This window comes from Manis pentadactyla, chromosome 2, assembly GCF_030020395.1.
Source record: "Manis pentadactyla isolate mManPen7 chromosome 2, mManPen7.hap1, whole genome shotgun sequence".
Classification (NCBI taxonomy): Eukaryota; Metazoa; Chordata; class Mammalia; order Pholidota; family Manidae; genus Manis; species Manis pentadactyla.
The window spans coordinates 63340107-63358299 of record NC_080020.1 but is presented as its reverse complement, the minus strand read 5'-3'; the positions used below and the strand labels follow the sequence as shown (position 1 = coordinate 63358299).

The window sequence follows — 18193 nt, the reverse complement described above, 5'->3', positions numbered from 1 at the left end:
ACTGCGGTTGATAAATTTGTTTCTTTTGGGAGTGTGGCCTAAATATTCTGAAACTTGACTTATATGCTGAGGTTTAAATACACGGATAGGATGGTGGATAGTGGGGCCAGATTTCATTCTATTGGATATGGAAGTTATAAAGAAGCAAGAAAGGAAGGTTATGGTGAAACCTGTAGTACCAGACTAGAGTTGGAATCACCAGTACAAATTCATGCTTACCCTGATGTGGATACAGATGGACACACACAGAAACTATACATATATAGATATACATGGTTAAATATATATACATGTATTACCTAGCTCTGCCTTGTCCACTGAAAGGGCCTAGAAACTGAGACCTGAGTAGCAATGAACCTACCCAGCACCCAAAGCTTTTATTTCTAACATCCTTTTTTCCAATAAAAGGAATCTTTTTTCCAGTCTTTGGAAAAATGACTGATTCTAGGGCAAAAGAATGGGATTGTGTAAAATGGACACAGAAGCCAACTTAAAGAGAGCTCACAATGGGAAAGGCCAGAGTAATCTGAGTAACAAATAACTTGCTGGGTTATAACCTGAAGTATAAAGTACATATAGAGAGAGGCTGATGCTTATGTAAATGAATGATTGAGTAAATGGGGGACAAATAAGTTCTTACAGAAGAATTTAATACAAGTAGACACTCCCTCCCAACAGGAGATAGAACTTAATTCCTACCTACTTTCCACCCTCTTTAGAGTGGGCTAGACATTGTGATTTGCTCCAAAGACTACAGTATGAAAAGGGAAAAACTGTAACTTTATAGAAAGAAACATGGCAAATACTACCTTGGCCAAGTGATGAAAGTCAACATTATCAGCAATGCCACATGGATATTATGCTCCCTATACAATGGTGAAGGGACGGGACAGTCTTTCTAAAAACTGCTAACCCTAGTTAATCCCAACAAAAACATCAGACAAACCCAAACTAGGGGACATTCTACTGGATACATGACCAGTACTTCTCAGGACTGTTAAGGAATCAAAGTAAAGACCTACAAACTCCCATAGACCACAGGACACTGGGAAGAGTTGGCAATTGTATTTTGTTGGTTTCTTTTATTTTTTTTTCATTAATTAAAAAAAAATTGAAGTATAGTTGATATACAGAGAAAGGGCAATTAAATACAACATGGCACCCAGGATGGAAAATGAGAACAGGAAGAGGGCATTCACTGCAATCTCAGTAAAGTCTGGTATTTAGTTAATAGTTTTTTAAATAGATTTTTTTTAATGGCTATAAATCTGGTTTCCCCTTCTGAAGAGTGGGAATCACAAAACTGCACACATCACAGTTTTGTGAAGATGAACCGTGATAAACTCATGTAATATAACATGCACTATATGCACCCTATCAGGCTCAGAGTTAAGAGCTCAACAATTATAGGTTGCCATTATCATTGTTCCTACAGAAATGAAAGGTACCCAGCCTCTTACTGGCATAGGGTATAACAGTTCTTTGGGCATTTCCAGAAAATAAAAAGCATGCATAATGAAAAAAGTGGCAAGGTGCTGTAAGACTCTAGGCAAAAAGCTTTATATATATATGTGTATGAATTTAATATGAATACGAATCACTTGGGAATCTTGTTAAAAGTCAAGATCCTGATTTAGTAGGACTGGGGAGGGGTCCAAAGTTGTATATTTAGAAAACGCTCCCAAGTGATGCCAACACTGTTGGTCCAATGATCACAATGGGACTTGCTACTTTTCTAATTCTTTATGTTCTTAAATTTTCTATTAAAAAGTGGAAGAGAAAAGTTATTTCCATCTATTCTTTATTTCTTCACCACAAAGAAACACTATTATTTTTGCCAGATGTAACCCACCAGTCACCGAGATCTTAAAGAAGCAACCACAGCTTAAGTGTGTAAATGGGGCAGCTACACATTACTGTTTGCCCCCACACTATCTCATGCTTACACAGGTGAAAGAAATGTCTTTGAAAGACAAGTCATACACAATTTTCTTAACCCTACCAGTTAAAATTAAGTCGAACTACTTTATAGTAATCTAGATTAACCACAATTCTTGGAAATTCTGTGAGCTTTTAAATGGCAAATTGTATTTAAAGATAGAGTAACCAATTACTGATGCTCCTACTTTCATTGAGTTTTCAAAGCCTAAAAAATTACCTTAGATGCAGTAGTATGTATAGCAATTTGAGGAAAGAAAAAAATAGGAAAAGATGAAGAAAGCACATACTGAACTGAAAAATAAGGATTAATAAAAAATGAGATGTGAAAAAGTTATACTTTCCTACAATCAAAGACATCACAGGAAATGTTAAAAGCCAGTTTCCTTAATTTGATAATTTCCAGCCACTCTAGCTTTGTTTCACATTTTCCTATCTTCTTTAAAATGCTTCTTAGTACAAATTTTTGAAATTTAGGAATTAACTGACTTTTTTGGGAAGACTAACAGCAAAGCTCACCATTTAACTTGTATTGCCTTTAAAAATTGTTCAAATTCATTTACTGAAGGAAGCTAACTAGTTTTGATGGAAAGAAATCTTTCTGGTATGTGTATACATAAATGCAATATTTCCAAAAATGGTATACCATAGTAGTATTCAACAGGACACTTAACAGATGTATGGTGGAAAATACGGCCTGTGTTCAAATTAACTTTGACTTAGTGTTCCTTAAATTTTACAGGTTATTTAGTCTATGGGGCTTCTTAAAGCATTTACAAAGCCTTTTTTTAAAGACTCTGAATTTCTAAAAAGGAGAGTCTTATTTTTTTGTTGTTGATTGCATTTCCTATTCACCACCTACCCAAAACACTTTAAAAGTTGAGATCTAAATATTCTTGAAGCATAAAATGATAATTAAAATATTTTCTATAACCAAGGACATTTAAGTGCAACATAGAGTTCCTCTAAGTATAAAATATACACACACATATATTTAAAATATATAAATATATTAAATCAAGCATCATTAATGCTATAAAAGCTATAATGAAAATAATTCTAAGAATCAGGTCAACAAAGCTCTTGTCAGTGACAGATTTTAATTCTAAATGGTTAAGACCATTACAGCACATCACCAACTATTTCCCTCACTCTGTAAGATTTTTTTCAAGAGCTTAATAATTCAAGGATTCAAATAAATTACCAGATTTATACAAACTCACATCATTGAAAAAACCTACAGGCAAGCAGAGAAATTCTTCTGAGTATTAAAGCATGCATCAATCATCCCCAAATTAGCAAAATGTAACCATATATTTCTGATTTTTACCCATTAATCTATTCTTAGAGTAAATAATCATTCAACACAACTTTAAAATAAAACATGTCTTAGCCAGAATTTGAAAAAGCAATCGCAAATTAACAACAAATCCACACAGCTGGAAATTGATGCTTTGAATTTTTTTAATAGTATCTTTAGAAAGTGTAACTTTAACTACATAAAAAACTTTGTGCTCAGTTGAAACTGATGTACAGGTGCATCCTGACCTACATTTCTTAGTAAATAAGTTTCAAAACTGTCAGTTATAGCACAGCCAAAGACACACTTTCCTCTGTATTCTTCTTCCTTTCAGTTAATGGTTATAGAGAGCTTTCCACATGTAAGGAACTAAAAAACATTTCTCACTACAAAGCTAATTATACCAACCAAAAATGTCAAATGACTTTTTGCTTAATTCTACTTCATTTTGTAAACTTTCACAAAGAAAAATCAGAAGCAAAAACACATTTAAAAATTCTAGCCAATAAAAATCAAGTTTTACTTTAGTAACTATGATGTGTATCAATTTTAAAAGCAGATCGTATTTCTCTTCTCATCACTTATATTGATATTCATAGTTATGGTAACCTTTGTGAGAAAATCCCTGTATCTATAAAATTCACCTCCTCACCCTTTTGTACCCAATCTCTCTTCTTCATACTGCCTTGTTATGAAAGAAAGCTTGAGGTTGGGGGTTAGGTGGAGCGTTTTAGAGTTATTAACAATGACAGCAGAGCAAAGGGAAAGGACAGCAAAACAGCAGTAAAGAAGAAAATGAAAGCAAAATAGAAGCAGGTCTCCCTTCTGATAAATACCAAGGCAGTTGCAAGAACTAGATAACAACCACACTTCTAAGAAACACATAAAACCTGTATGGTAGAAATCATGACTCAGTATTATTAGAAAATGTGCTTTGCAAATATTTAAAATGAGTGTGCATTGTAAAAGATTCCTTTAAGTCAATTTAATTTCATAAGGTTTAATTTTTTTCACCTATACTATCAAATTTGACATACTAATCCCCTTTGTTTTTAGATATGGCAGCCAAATACATAAAAGATTATTGGAACAGGTAAGGGGTTAGAATATAACAGCACCTGACCTCTCTGTATATTCCAATAGAGGATTTAGTCCCAAGAGTCTTATTTTGTGGGTAGTTTAGTTCCAGTGTTTCCCCTAGATATTTCACCTATTATCCATTTCATTGCTAATGAATAAGAGAATGTGGCAAATGTGACTCTCCTATTCACTTACTACAGTCAGTATACCTGTAAAGATTTGAATCAAAGCTGAATTCAAAATTCTTCTAATTTACCGTCTCAACTGTGGTGACGCTAGTCCAACTTTGCTGTCCAAAACGTTATTAGACTTTGTAAATTAAATGATAGGATGAAACTTTGTTGAATTCTTATTTTACAGTTGAGAAATCATTCAGAAAACTAGTTAGTACAGAAATGTGTCAACTTAGGTTTGTAATTCTTATACTTGCCCACCTAATCATGCTGTTTTCCTTTAACTGCTCCTTTTTCTGTGATGTTCTTATTATGCACATGGTCTGCCTGTGAAAGCTGATAAAATGTACCTACCATGATCAGAACATCCCGTCTCAAGTTAAGTACATATACTACTGCTTCATTTTCTGTCCAACATTTTTCTCTGAAATCCTATCAAAACTTTCTTCTTTCTTGTCTTTCAAATTTCTGTTATCACTGTAATTAATGTTTCAGTTATGTACTGCCCTGTGTTACATAAAACATTATGCTAATTATAAGCAAATACTGTTCATTATATTAGAAACTATTTCAAACTCTTTACAGTAGCATTTCACTTTATCCTCAGCTTTAAATAATACAGTAATCCCCACTTAAAGTGCGAAAATCAAAGCCTCAAAGTTTAAGCACTTTGCCCTAATTCACATATCTAATAAGGAGAACTAGGATGAGTTATCAGGCAGTATGACAATCTTGATACTCTTGATCTCTACAAATGATAAGTGTATATAACTACATGAATTGTATTGTTAATGTGAAGATAACTCAAGATTTGGGGTTTACAGAAGAATCTAAAGTCTTTGTATTCGAAGAGGTTTCTTATATATTAAAACAGCTTAATATGGCTTAAAACTATATTATACCTTTTTTGCAAAGACATAGTGCAAGTAAGAACTCTTAACTCATTTATATATAGTTAAAACTCAAAGTTGAAAAGAAAATGGAGGGTGGGGTAGGAAGGGTTGCAGTAATACTTTAACACATGTCCAGATCAGCATTGCCAGAAAGAATTTTTGGAGTGATACAAATGTTTTCTATCCATACTGTTCATTCTGGTAGCCAGGAGCCACATGTAGCTATTCAGGACTTGAAATGTATCTAGTGTGAATGAGTTTTCAATACTTTGTAACTTTACTTAATTAAAACTCAAATAGCCACATGTAGTTGGTGGCTACTATATTAGACCAGATATAGAAGACAAAATTTCAGAAAATGAAGAACAAAGAAACTTTTATTTAGAGAATGAACTAGTAAGACTCAAATCAATTTAAAAGTGTCTTTTCACTTGGTCTAGCTTCAACATTAACCCAAACAATATTCAAACAGATTTAAGTAACCCAAACTTTCTACATTTATTCTTTATGTATCTCCATGGAAAAAATAAAATAAAATCTGTACTATCAATAAGGTTTCATGTATGAGAAACTTTTTAATACTTGGATAGCTATGAGGAATAACCTGAATTTGAAAACTCTTGTCTCCTATTAGGTAAACTAAAGTCACACAAGTCTTCCAATTCTCTTAGTAATAAATGCTTGATAATAAAGTGCTTACCTTGATTCTCCACTACTGTTTCTAACACTTTCTTCATCACTGTGTCCATTCATTGTAAATATCAGTAAGTTTTAAAATAAAACATAAATCTTCCCAGCTTAAAAGATGAATATAAATACTGACTCCTTGAATATCAAAAATTCACAGATGAATTTTCTACAACATCCACAGGACTCCTGGGATCCTTTTTGATTCACCTAAAGGAAATACATTAAGAAAGTAAGAAAATTTCCTGTAGAGAAAAAATAAATAAGTCTACACAGATCTTACACAAGTCTACCTAGGCCAATCAGATTAGAGGTGGTAAGGAAGGGGTAAGAGTCTTTGTCTCAAAATACTTAGGCTTCTGTTAATTACAGTCCTGACTACTTATTAGAATTTAGCATACCACTGCTTATTTTTGATAGAAGTATTTGTGCAGTGATAAAACTTTCAGACTAACTAACTGCACCTGTACACACACACACACACACACTGAATAACTAAATCATAGTTGTAGCATAAAGCACACATATATATACCCGAAGAATAGAACAGATGAGTCTGAGAAGATGCTTGGTAAAACAAATGAAGTAATGGGGGAAAAGGTTACCTTTAATCAAGCACTAATTCCTACCACCAGTTACTTCATATATTTGAGGGAAGGAAAGTTTTCAAAATGCTCACATGAGGAGAGTAAAAGGGTTTCATATAAATTTCAACCAAAAACGTATAGGTCAAAATAAATGTGTCCTTTCAAAGGTAAACTGAGAATGCAGTGATAAAATGCAAATCATATTTATCCAGACTGGACTAGCAGAGGTTCCACTAAAAAAAAAAAAAAAACCTAATAGAATATATACTCTGATTTTTTAAGAGGTTCGGGACATTAATCATGGACCAAGATACAGCATTTCCACCTTCAAGATTTTCGCACATTACAGTCACCTACAAGCCATCCACGAATAAACAAAGGAGATTTCTGGCAGGGGAGGGAGAGGAAGAAGCGGGGGAAGGAGACGTCAGATCCTTCCCCAGCGAGAAAGTACCGAACAGCCGACTGATAGCAGAGCTGTCCTCCGACCCCAGCAAAAAGAATTCACTCCTACGATTATTTCCATTACACAAAAAAGAGGGGGAAAATAGGCTACTACCAACTCAATTACAGCAAACTCTGCATCTAGACAGGGATTTTTAATTCTCCAGAGACTACAGTCCAGTGGACTCTATGCAAGAACTGCTTATCCAAACAGTAAACTGTTACACGCAACATTTATTCCTAACGTTGATATTAATTCCAACTAGTCCAACAGCTTTACTATTAAACAATTAGGTCTTAAAAATCTAGGTACTCTTAAACTGCCTCTCTGTTCCAGTAAGTCTCTCTTCCTTGAGAAAGTTCACTCCTCTTTTCGTTTTCCTTTTCACCTTCCTTTCGTCCCTCAAAATGGCTTTCTCTGAACATTGTAACTTCCTTTTCCTCTTCATCTTCCTTCTCTGAGTTAAGTCCTCTTTCTGAGACCCTTCTCACAACCGTTAAGTTCTGAAGCTCCAAGCACAAGCAGCTCTCTCCTGCCTTTCACACCTCTTAACAATGACCCTCCCCTAAGTCGTTAAACCTCTTCAATCCCCTTTTCCATGCTCCGTCTTTTTAACAGTAGGTTCTCTCCTAAGTTTTCAAAACGGCACTCCAAGGAGGTAGGAAACCTTCCTAGTCCCTCAGCCGTCCACGGCAGCTTCGCTCCAATCAGACTCCCACCGGGACGCGCACACCGCCAAACCCCATCTCCCCAGGGCCTCCATCCCGGTCCCGGAGTGTCCCTTCCCGCCTCAAACTTCCCGCAGACCCGCCCCACGCCCTCCCGGGCTGGCCCGGGCCGCCGCCGCCGCCCCCTCCCCCTCCGCCTCCTCGCCGCTCCCCACGTGTAGGGAGCCCGGGTCGCGGCGGGACCCACGCACCGCCAAGTGCTCGCCGCTCGCCGCTCGCAGTTCACTAGCGGCCCGGCCAGCCCCACGCCACGGAGGCCCGGGTTCGGCCACCAGCTGCCCGCCGGTCCGGAGGATGCGCTCTGCGGCGCTGGCCTGCGCTCGCCACTCACACGCCCCCTGCGCGCAGAGCTCGTCCGCAGCCGCCGGCCCTCGCCGAGCCGGGCCCGGCCTTCGTCCGGCGCCCGGCCGCTCGGCCACCGCGCCGCCGCCCTTCGCCTGGCCGGCTCCCGTCCTCCCCGCCACATCCTGACCCGCCCGCCGCCCCCTTTCTTACCGGCTTGCAGGCTTCGCGGGGCTGAGGGAGCTGACTCGGATCGGCGGCCTGCCCCGCGCCCGGGCCCGTCACGTCGCTGAGTGTGTCCTCGGGCTCCGGGCGTCTCGGGGTAAGCAGGAGTCCGTGAGGTGGGGGAAAGGGGAAGGGGAAGAACGCGGAGGGGAAGGGGAAGCCCCGGCCCGCGGCACCAACGCTCGATCCTTTGCGGAGCGGATCCAACAATCAATTCATTATTGAAGCACCAACGGCGAGAGCAGCTCGAGGAGAAGTAACGAACTGTCGTCGTCTCCGCGGCCACGCGCGCGCTCCCGCTCCCGCCGCTTATCGGCTCCGGGCAGCCGCCATGACGCCAAGAAAGCGAGCGCAACCGTAGCCGCCGCAGCCGCCGCCGCCACCGAGGTCGCCGTCGCCTCCGCCTCCTGCGCGACGTAAGCTCCTCTACTCACTCCCCTTCCCCACTGGGCGCGGGGCGGGAGAGAGGGCGCGCGGACGGTGGGCGGGACTACGTTGTGGACTCGTGGGGTGTAAGAAGAAAGCGATTGGTGCCGAGGCGGGGCGAAGAGCGAGTGCGCGCGCACTTATGGGAGCGCGCACGCAGGCCGTGCGGAGGCCGCCGGCCTCTGGCCACAGCTCTGGTCTGCTGAATCCTTGCCCCTGCGCCCTCCCTTAGAGGCCGGGAGTTGAATTCCGGGAAGTGGGAGCTGCAGGCTCGCTCCGTATGGGTATGGATGCTACTGTCACTCTGAACCGTTGCGCAAGGACGTCGCTGCGGAGAGACTGAGAAGGAACGGAGAAAGCGAGGGCTGGAGACAGTCTGAAGCCTGTATGATGGGGCTCGGGATGCTGCGGCAGGGCTACACTGGATAAACCTTGAGAGCCGGGTCGTGCGTGGGGTCCGGTCACGCAGGCTTGCGCCCGCATCTCCCTCGGGCCTCTGGCCTCGTCTGATCCAGAGGGCCGGTGAAGGGGCTACTGCGTCACACCAGGCAGCCTTGGAACCCAATTGTTTGGCAACTGTGGTCACTTCCCGCCGCCTCCTACGCCTAGGAGACCTGTGGTAGAGGCTTCCTCGGTGGGGGCGGGGCATCTGAGGAGACAGAAACGTAGAGACCGGGTTGTTGACATCCTGTGACGTTTCTTGATCCATTTGTGGGTAACCCCTGGCTGGTTCAGAAAAAAAAAAAAAACTTTCTAGGTCCTTCCCTGGAGGGCTGGGTGGAGGGTGCGGTGCCGAATCTCAACAACAAAAAAAGCAAGTCGACGGACGTTAGTAACTGTTTCAGTTTAGCGTACTGCAATTTAATTGACTTTTTTTTTATAACTGTAACTACGGGCTTCAGTTACAACCTTTCTGTGCGTTAAGGAAACACTATTTTCAAGCATGCTGGTGACACGCTGCACTCATTATGAAAGCATTTTTTTTAATCAAAATTCTTTAACACTTCATTATCTTTCTGGGCCACAGATAAGTCTTGAATCACTCGAGGTTAATGTTAATGGTCATTTTTAAAATTTTCTACTCCCATTCTTGAGTTATTTGATTTGGTGTAAAGGCCCACTTTCCAGGTCAAATTAGTCGGGGTAGCCGCATACCCAAAATAATTATTTTCGCATGGGGGAGATATTCAGGGCTTAGTCTAGGAACTGTTGAAACACTTTGGTTCAAAGCCTTTAAAAAGATCTCAAAACATAACGTCAAATTCGTGTTTGTTACATAGTAAGATGTATGTCCCCTTGAATAGAGGAAAGCAAACAGATACACGTGGTCCACTTAAAAAAATAGTGAGATCAGTGAATAGTGAAACAAAATGGAACACCACCATAGTTTGCAAAGTGATCTGTGCTCAGCCTCTTTTTTTTTTTTTTCTTTCCTTTTTCTGTTGTTAATCATTAGCTATAAGGCTGGGTTGTGAGGAATAACAAGATCATACAAATCTCCATTTCAGAAGTCCCTAAAAGTAGGTGTGCCAAGTGCTAACTTTTAATACTAGGCTTTAAAAATATACTAAAGGTGCCTTAATGATTGGAACTTTCTGCACTTCCAATTAATTTCTTTCTTGGATTATTGGAGTGGTAAGTAAAAAATAAAAACCCCAGAAAAACAGTAACCACAGCAGAGAGAGTTTTGTAGTCCGTAGTATGATTCAGATAGTAAAGTCTTCAAATGTAACTATATTTTTTCATTATCTTACAAAAAAAGATTTACTATATGGACTTAATCCATTTTATATGTCTTCTGAAAGCACATGTCAGACTTTTTAAAACTACTAATTTGCCATTTGGATGTGATGTGTTGAATATAAATGCTGGACTTTTTTTTCAAATTTGTAATATTGAACCTTGGATATTTATATTTCTGGTAAAGTCATAAAATCACAGAATTTTATAATGACTGGATAATGTGAGGAAATACAAGGTAAGTAGAAAATTGAAACAATCTTGCTAGTTGAGTTTTTAAAAAGTTACTGGATAAATGAAGTAAAAGTGAAAAATTTTCTGACCATTTGTTATCTGCACAGTTAAATTTTCAGTTTCACCTTGTTTAAATAAACTTTCTACTTATTGATATTAAAAACAATAGCTGGTAATCTCAACACATGACTAGCAAAAATCCCTGAAAATTAATATCAACCAGAAAGTCTTCACTACAATCTAATTTCCCACTTGGGGCATTTCATAGTCTTTGTAAAGAATAGTACTTTTACCAAATCTAGGACAACACTTTGTGGATACTTAATTCTGATAGGCTCTACTAGGGCTTGTTACATATTGGTATTCTTCAATAGGGATAGATGGAGAACCACTTACCCAGAATTGTGAGATGTGTAACATAAAGACAGTAACTCTTGCTCTGTTCCTATTTGAATTCCAAGAAAGGATTCTAATTCCATAATGATCTTTATTGACTAGAGGATTTGTATGCTAGAACTGCTAAAACAGGACAGTATTAAAATATCCTAGAATCTCAACCTATGATATCATCCCCCAGGTCCTTGCCAAACAGAGGAAGAGCTTTCCAAATATGATCCTTAAGTTTACAAAGTCCTCTATAAATAGAAACCATGAACTCATAAGTTACCTTATAGTGAACATTTACTACACGTTTTTGGTTTTCTGAATAAAAAATTAGAGGAGCTGTGGTTTGGCAGGAGACAGTCTCCTGGAAAATTTGTCCCTAATTACATATGTCTGACACTTCCATTCCTCCCCTCTTTTGATAGGCAGAATTTCTAGGTTCTAGGTAGTGTTTGGAGAAAATTCCTAGATTGTTCCGATACCACCAACAGCTCATCCACCTTGTTAATGGCCACTATGGGGATTTTTACTGATAAATTCATTTACATTAAGTTAAATTTCAAATGGAAAGTTCTTAGAAATGATACTAAGGCAACTGTATAAAATCTAATAGACATTGAAGTAGATACAAAGATTCTGCTTCGTCTACTGAAATAATTAGGTGTGCACACAGAATAAGAAAAGGTTTTAGTAGCTATCCTCAAAATACCAAATTGGTACATTGATGCTATATCATTCCTCTTTCCCAAATCCTTTATTTACTTGTCCATTTTAGCTCAAAATGTTGTCTTAACCCTTTCTTCTTAATCCCTACTACTTTGATTAATTAGCCCTTATGTTCTCTACATCTTTTCCTCCACCTTACCCTTCAGACTTGAAATCTAATGAAATCACTTCCCTGCTTTAAAATACATCTATTTACATATATTTGCAAATGTAATATTTTGATTAGTCTTTCCACAGTCTGACCTCAGCATGGCCTTCCATAATTCTAGCAGACACTTGGCACTCTAGCCACACATTTCTTCAGGTCACTGGAAAGGTATCTCATTGTAAATGAATATAGTCCATCTATCTTATGAATCAGTCTCTTGTAGGTTTAAGTAAATTGTCAAGAACTCTTGAGTGCCCTGACAAAATAGTACTTATACACTGTGAGACCTGTCAGGCAGCTCTCTCATCTCCCTTTTAGGACATCAAATCATGTATTCTGTATGTGCAGCATATCACTGTATTGTGATAAAGCATTTGTTTCCATACTACATTGTGAGCCCTCGAGTGTAGACTCCTGTGTCCCCAGTGCAGTATGTTGATATTCATGCAATATATTGCATTCCAGACATTATGTTGGGCCAGGGGGAGGGGGATTATAATAGAGCAAAAACAGACACTTTCAAGAGTTAAAGTCCAGTGCAGGAAACAATGATACTGCAAAACCGTAACAGAAAAAATGGTATAAAGAAGCATAAAGTGCTATGAAAACTCAATGGAGAACCCTAGTTAGAAAAGTCTCTCCAAGGGAAGTGACACGATCTGAGAACTGAAAAGTTAGTATGAATTAGATAAGTAACTGAAGAGCTGCTTTTCCAGACAAAATAATATGGGCAGAAAATCTGGGGCCACGGAGATACGTCATTTAATGTCTCAGCCAGGGATAAGCTTTCTTTTTTTACTTTGAGAAGTATCCCAGTTTGGATGAAAAATTACATTGTCATTCTATAAGCAACAACTTGAAGCGCAGTACTGCTAGAGCAGACGAAACTGAGGGAGATGAAGCTGCAGTGGGGCCAGGCCATTCAGGGCTCACAGGCTAATAAAAAAGTAGGTTTTTTAGAGTAAAAGAAAACCTTTGAAAGATTTAAAATTGGGTAGTACCCATGGGATTTGCAAATTGAAACATTTACCCTAGCTGTAAATTCAAAAAAAGTGTTAAAGACAGATCAAAGTAGACACATATTCTTAAACTAATTAGGAGGTTAAGCGATTAGAAATAACTTGATGGGCCCAGAATAGTTTTATGCAGGTGGAGAGAGTAGATTTGGAAGGAAATGGCCATAGAATTTGTTAATGCAATTGGATTCAGAGTTAGGAGGTGTAGGGAAGGTGTATATACCATAGAATGATGTGAAACTAAATGGTGGTGACATCCACTTGAATGGTGGTAATATGTTTGGAGATGTGAAGGTGGAGAGATCATAAATTTGGGACTTACTGAGTTTCTATTGCCTTTGAATCATCTAAGAGGCTTTTGGATAGCTGTCTGGAGCTAAGAAGGGAGATCTAGATGGAAAATAAAAACTGTTAAGTGTGTAGAGAGAAATTAAAGTCCTGAATATACACGAAATAGATTTCAAAGATAGCCTAGGAGTGTGCAATGAAGAACTTCAATGTTTGGCTCGGTAGAGGAAGATGAGCCAGATAAGGAGTTGCAGGTATCAGAGAGTGTTGTGCAATGCAGGATAAAGGCGTTAAGTGCTTCAAGGAATGAATGGTGAATAGTGGACAGTGCTGTTGAGATGCCATGTGAAATAGGACCAAAATCATATCTACTAGATTTAGTAACATGATGGTCATGTGTTACCGTAGCAGAAACTATTTTGTTAGAATAATAGGGCCAGAATCCAAATTGTGGTAGAATATGATAAATGAAGAAATGGAGTTAATGAGTCTAAATATCTCTCAGGTTTGATTTTGACTTGGGAGGTAATATGAATTGTTTTGTGGTGGGAGTTGTGGATTTTTATTTGTTAGGTGAAAGACTTAAGGTGTTTAAAAGATGATGGAAAATGTCCTTTTGGGAGAAGGGTTGAATGTATTAGAGAAGAGTTAGCTATATGAATTAGCTGGAAGGATTAATACTTATGCAGAAAAGGAAATAAGTGAATATTTTAAAAGTCTGATTTGGGAAAATAAATTTTTTAAAATCAGGAACTGATTATTAGATACCAATGTTTATAGTTATGGCTATAGGTGGTCACTTAATTAATGTGATTTGAGAGTTTCTCTGAGCCTTCTACTCCCCAAATGTATGCCCCATGCTCTACTAATGTTTGAGAAATTTTTGGTAAGTATTTTTTTAAAGCAAATATTCCTGAGAAGGGTTATATGTTAGAAAGGTAATTTTCTGCTGCATCAAAATTGAAAATTGCCTTACAAGCTTTGCAGTAAAAATAATCAAGCTGTACCTCAGAGATTCCATTCCATTATTATGAGGTGGGGCCTTGATATAAACATTCTTCAAAAAAATGGTCCCCTTTTCAAAAGATTAATGTGCTGTTGGTATTGAAAAATTATGGATATTGTATTAATGCTGCATTGAATCATAACAGATGAAGTGTAGAGAGGCCAGGACACTTATTTTGAAAATAGTGGTTATTAATGGTGTGGGGGGAGATTTTGTCCTGCAAGGGACATTTGGCAAAACCTGGAAACATTTTTGGTTGTCACAATGGATGGTGGTGGTGGGAGCTGGTGCTGCTGACATCTAGTGGGTAGAGGCCATGGATACTGCTCAAGGTCCTACAGGGCACTGGACAGGCCTCCAGAACAAAGAACTGTCTGGCCCCAAATGGCGATAGTGTCATTTGCTGAGAAATCCTACTGTAAAGAATGGCAAGCTAAGTAGTAGGGTTTTTTTGTTTGTTTAAAACTGTATTTATTTATTGTGAAAATAACACACAGAAAGGGGCATAAAGCACAGAGATACAGATTAATACATTTTTTAAAGCAGATGTATTCATGACAACAGCCTAAATCAAGAAACAGATCCTAAACACTCCCTCCTCACTCTCCACCAACAAGGCCTGGCATATTCCCTTTCCAATCAAAATCCCACAAAGCTAACTACTATCTTCACTTTTATGACTTTTTAATTTCTTACATGTCTTTATAGTCACACTACCGAAATATGCATGACTAAATAATATAATTTTATTGGTTTTGAACTTTATGTAAATGGAATACTAAAATACATATTCTTTTGTGCCAGGCTTCTTTCATCCAATATATTTATCTATTTGTTATTGAAAGTTTTGGGGGTTATTTCCAGTTTTGAACTAATGTGAATAGTGCTGCTGCCAAACATTCTTGAATTTGTACTTCATATATATATGCATATAGGCATTTCTGTAGGGAACCTAACAAGGAGTAGAATTCATGGGTATAATAAGTTTGCTAGCATTTGAGAACCAACACCTAAGCACTTAGTTTAGTTAGAAAACATGACGGAGTTATGTTTTCTATCATATCTTGTCTATCTTATCTTGTCAAATCTTGTCAAAGACTTAAATAGGGCTACGTTGTATTTTTAAGTGAAATCTTAACAGGTTAAAGTTGGTGTTCTGGTAAGGGTGCTAATAAATGAGGATCTACTCTACCTAACAAGTTAGCCTAAACTCACTCATGCTTGTGACCACCAAAAAAAACCTCAAATAAAATATATTTGTAAAACTAAGAAATGTGATTAACACAGACTGATTATGTTATTTTCTTTGTTAAAAAAGAAATTATGGTGCAACAAACTCTTATTGCTGGTGGGTGTATAAATTGGTTACAGCCACGTGAAAATTGAAAATTGATAGGCACCATCTGTTATAGCTGAACATAGGTTTACCCTGTAACTCAACAGTTTCCCACCTGGAATTCTCTTTGATCCAAGAGAAATGAATGCAGATGTCTACTAAAAGTCTTGTATTAAAATGTTCTTAGCAGTTTGATTCTCATGGTAAACTGGAACAAAGTGATGTATATTCATACAATGGACTACCATCTAGCAGTAATAAAGAATAAACTGCTACACACAATAACATGGATGGATCTCATAGGCATTGTGTTGAGTGAAATTACACAAAAGAATTCATATTGCATGATTCCATTTATATGAAATTCAAGAACAAACAAAACTTAGGATGACAGAAGTCAGGGTAATAGTTATCTCTCAGCATGGTATCTCGGCTCCTTATTGACTTATAAGGAGCATAAGAGAGACTTGTGAAATGATGGAAATGTTCTATCTTGATCTAGATGATTCTTACATGTTTATATACATATGAAAAAGTTTGACAAGCTCAACTTTTAAGTTCTGCGAACTTTACTGTATATATGTTATACCCCACTTTTTAAACATTGAAAATTAGAGGGAGAAAAACCAGGAAACCTAATTCTGAACTACTTGAAGTCTTGTATCTCAGGTGGTTGGTTAACTACAGGACCAGCTACCTAATATGTTCTCAAAAAATATAAAAAACTCTAATGCATTGTTTAATGAAAATAAATTTTGGGTTTGGAGTCAGTTTTGAAACAGAGCCTCATCCATTATTAGTTATGTGACATTGGACAAGTCACATCATGACTTTTTGTGGGAGAAAAAAAGATCAATGAATTGAGAAAAGTATAGAAAAATACCCACTTTACAAAAATTTTTAGTCTTCATGATTCCCTACCACTGAGAAATATCCACAGACATTCAATGATGGGCCTTAGAGCTTTGTATGAGGTGACTTAATGCCTCTCACTTTAGCTAGGATGAACTGAACCCTATCCAGACCAATCAGATTGTCTTGAGAATTTAAAACTGGGATTGAGAAAGTTTATTGGACAACTAATCTGTTCTAAGAAACAAAGTTAGGCCAGGGCTACCTTGTTTGGGAGCAGCATGTGGCTCATGAGAGTTGTGTTGCTAAACAAGAATAATCTCAGATTACTTACATGTCACTCAGTGTTCGAATCGTTTTAACTCTGAGGATGGTACTATTTTGCCTACTTTACTGGTAAGGAAACTGAGAAGCATAATTAAAGTGCTGAAGCTAAAATAAAACCCAGGCAGTTTGACTCCAAAGTCTGCTTTGATGAAATGTGCTGACATATCAGACACAGATATAATAGCTGCCTTGGTTCCTGATAACTTTCCAGTTCCTGATCTCAGTCCCTTGAGAAGGTTGAGCCTGCTCCCTATCTTTGAATTATTTACCGTAATTTATCCTTATAATAAAATTTCATGTCTGCTTAAGCTGGTTTAAGTAGATTTCAGCCAATTGCAACTCGAAGAGTCCTGCTCCAGTTTGAGTATGAATGGGTTGCAAATAATAGAACTCAGAGAAACAAACTAGCTGAATTAATGTGGCATAGCAGGCAATAAAGCTTTCCCTACCAGTCCTAAGATGGAAATGTCTGTTAACTTGTGTTGTGCAACAGGGAATCTTTTACCCAGGCTTTCTCCAGTAGTGTCTCAGACTATATCATTGAGTTGGACATTAAAGAACTTGGTAGACAAATATAAAAAATGTCAAGTGCTTTGGTCTGTGGAGTTCTAAAAGTACATTGAAAAAGAGATTTTAAATTTCTCAAAGTAGGTTGGAGCAAATTTGGCTACTTGTGCCAAATTTAGCAGATTTGACAGTTATTAGAAGCCAGTTCGCCTTTTGTCTGAGAATATATAACCAGATCAAGAAATTCCTCAAGGGACTCATTGAAGTGCAACATGACCCTTTTTTTTTTTTTTTTTGCCACCTTGTTTCTAAAACAAATTTCTACATTGAGTACCAGGTGAAATTTTAATAGGAATAGGGCTCTCAAGGAGAAGCTATTAAGAAACTTCAATTCCTCTGTTCCCATTAAAAACATTTTTCACTGCTGGTTCCCTTCCATGCCTCACAAAAGTGTGAAGATCCTTCCCATTGTCTATCAATAGCCACTAGGATTGGAATGCACTGTGTGTCTGGGAATATTACTAAATGGCAAACTGCAAGCTACCATGCCCACTTTTTCTCTTGTTTGCTCTGAGGCTAAAGCAGAGAACAATGAGGACTGGCCGAGTCCCAGCTGTTGCTAAGAAACAAATCCAGAAGAATTGACAACTTAAGGAGAAACCTGACCCACTAAGGTCTTCAGCATTAACTAAATAAATACAAAAGGAATCTCCCTAAAAGGATATTGGTGGGCAATCCTCCACAGTAGAGCAGTTGCATGCAATAAAACCCAAAAGTAAGCTCAGACCACAGACGTATCTCAACCCCTCGAAAGAATTTGCACCAACAAGAACTGGGTACCTTTGACCCAAATGAAGAATACTGG

General features: G+C 38.2%; 1 protein-coding gene and 1 long non-coding RNA gene across 6 annotated transcripts in view; one reads left to right on the top strand and one right to left on the bottom strand.

The window, feature by feature from the left end:
• The window catches only part of CHD1 (chromodomain helicase DNA binding protein 1), an 82152-nt gene extending 73145 nt beyond the window's left edge, over positions 1-9007 (bottom strand). For all 5 annotated transcript variants that reach the window (XM_036925771.2, XM_036925773.2, XM_036925772.2 and 2 more), the window contains exons 1-2: positions 8327-9007; positions 6085-6281 (exon numbers count right to left, since the gene is read on the bottom strand). In XM_036925771.2, the coding sequence (XP_036781666.2) occupies positions 6085-6137 (53 nt within the window). In that variant the 5' untranslated portion in view covers positions 6138-6281; positions 8327-9007. The remainder of the gene's footprint in view (positions 1-6084; positions 6282-8326) is intronic.
• Positions 8571-15579, top strand: LOC130681051 (uncharacterized). The gene is made up of 2 exons (XR_008994097.1): positions 8571-8754; positions 8997-15579. It is a non-coding gene; the product is annotated as an uncharacterized LOC130681051 (long non-coding RNA).
• The last annotated feature ends 2614 nt before the right edge of the window (positions 15580-18193 follow it).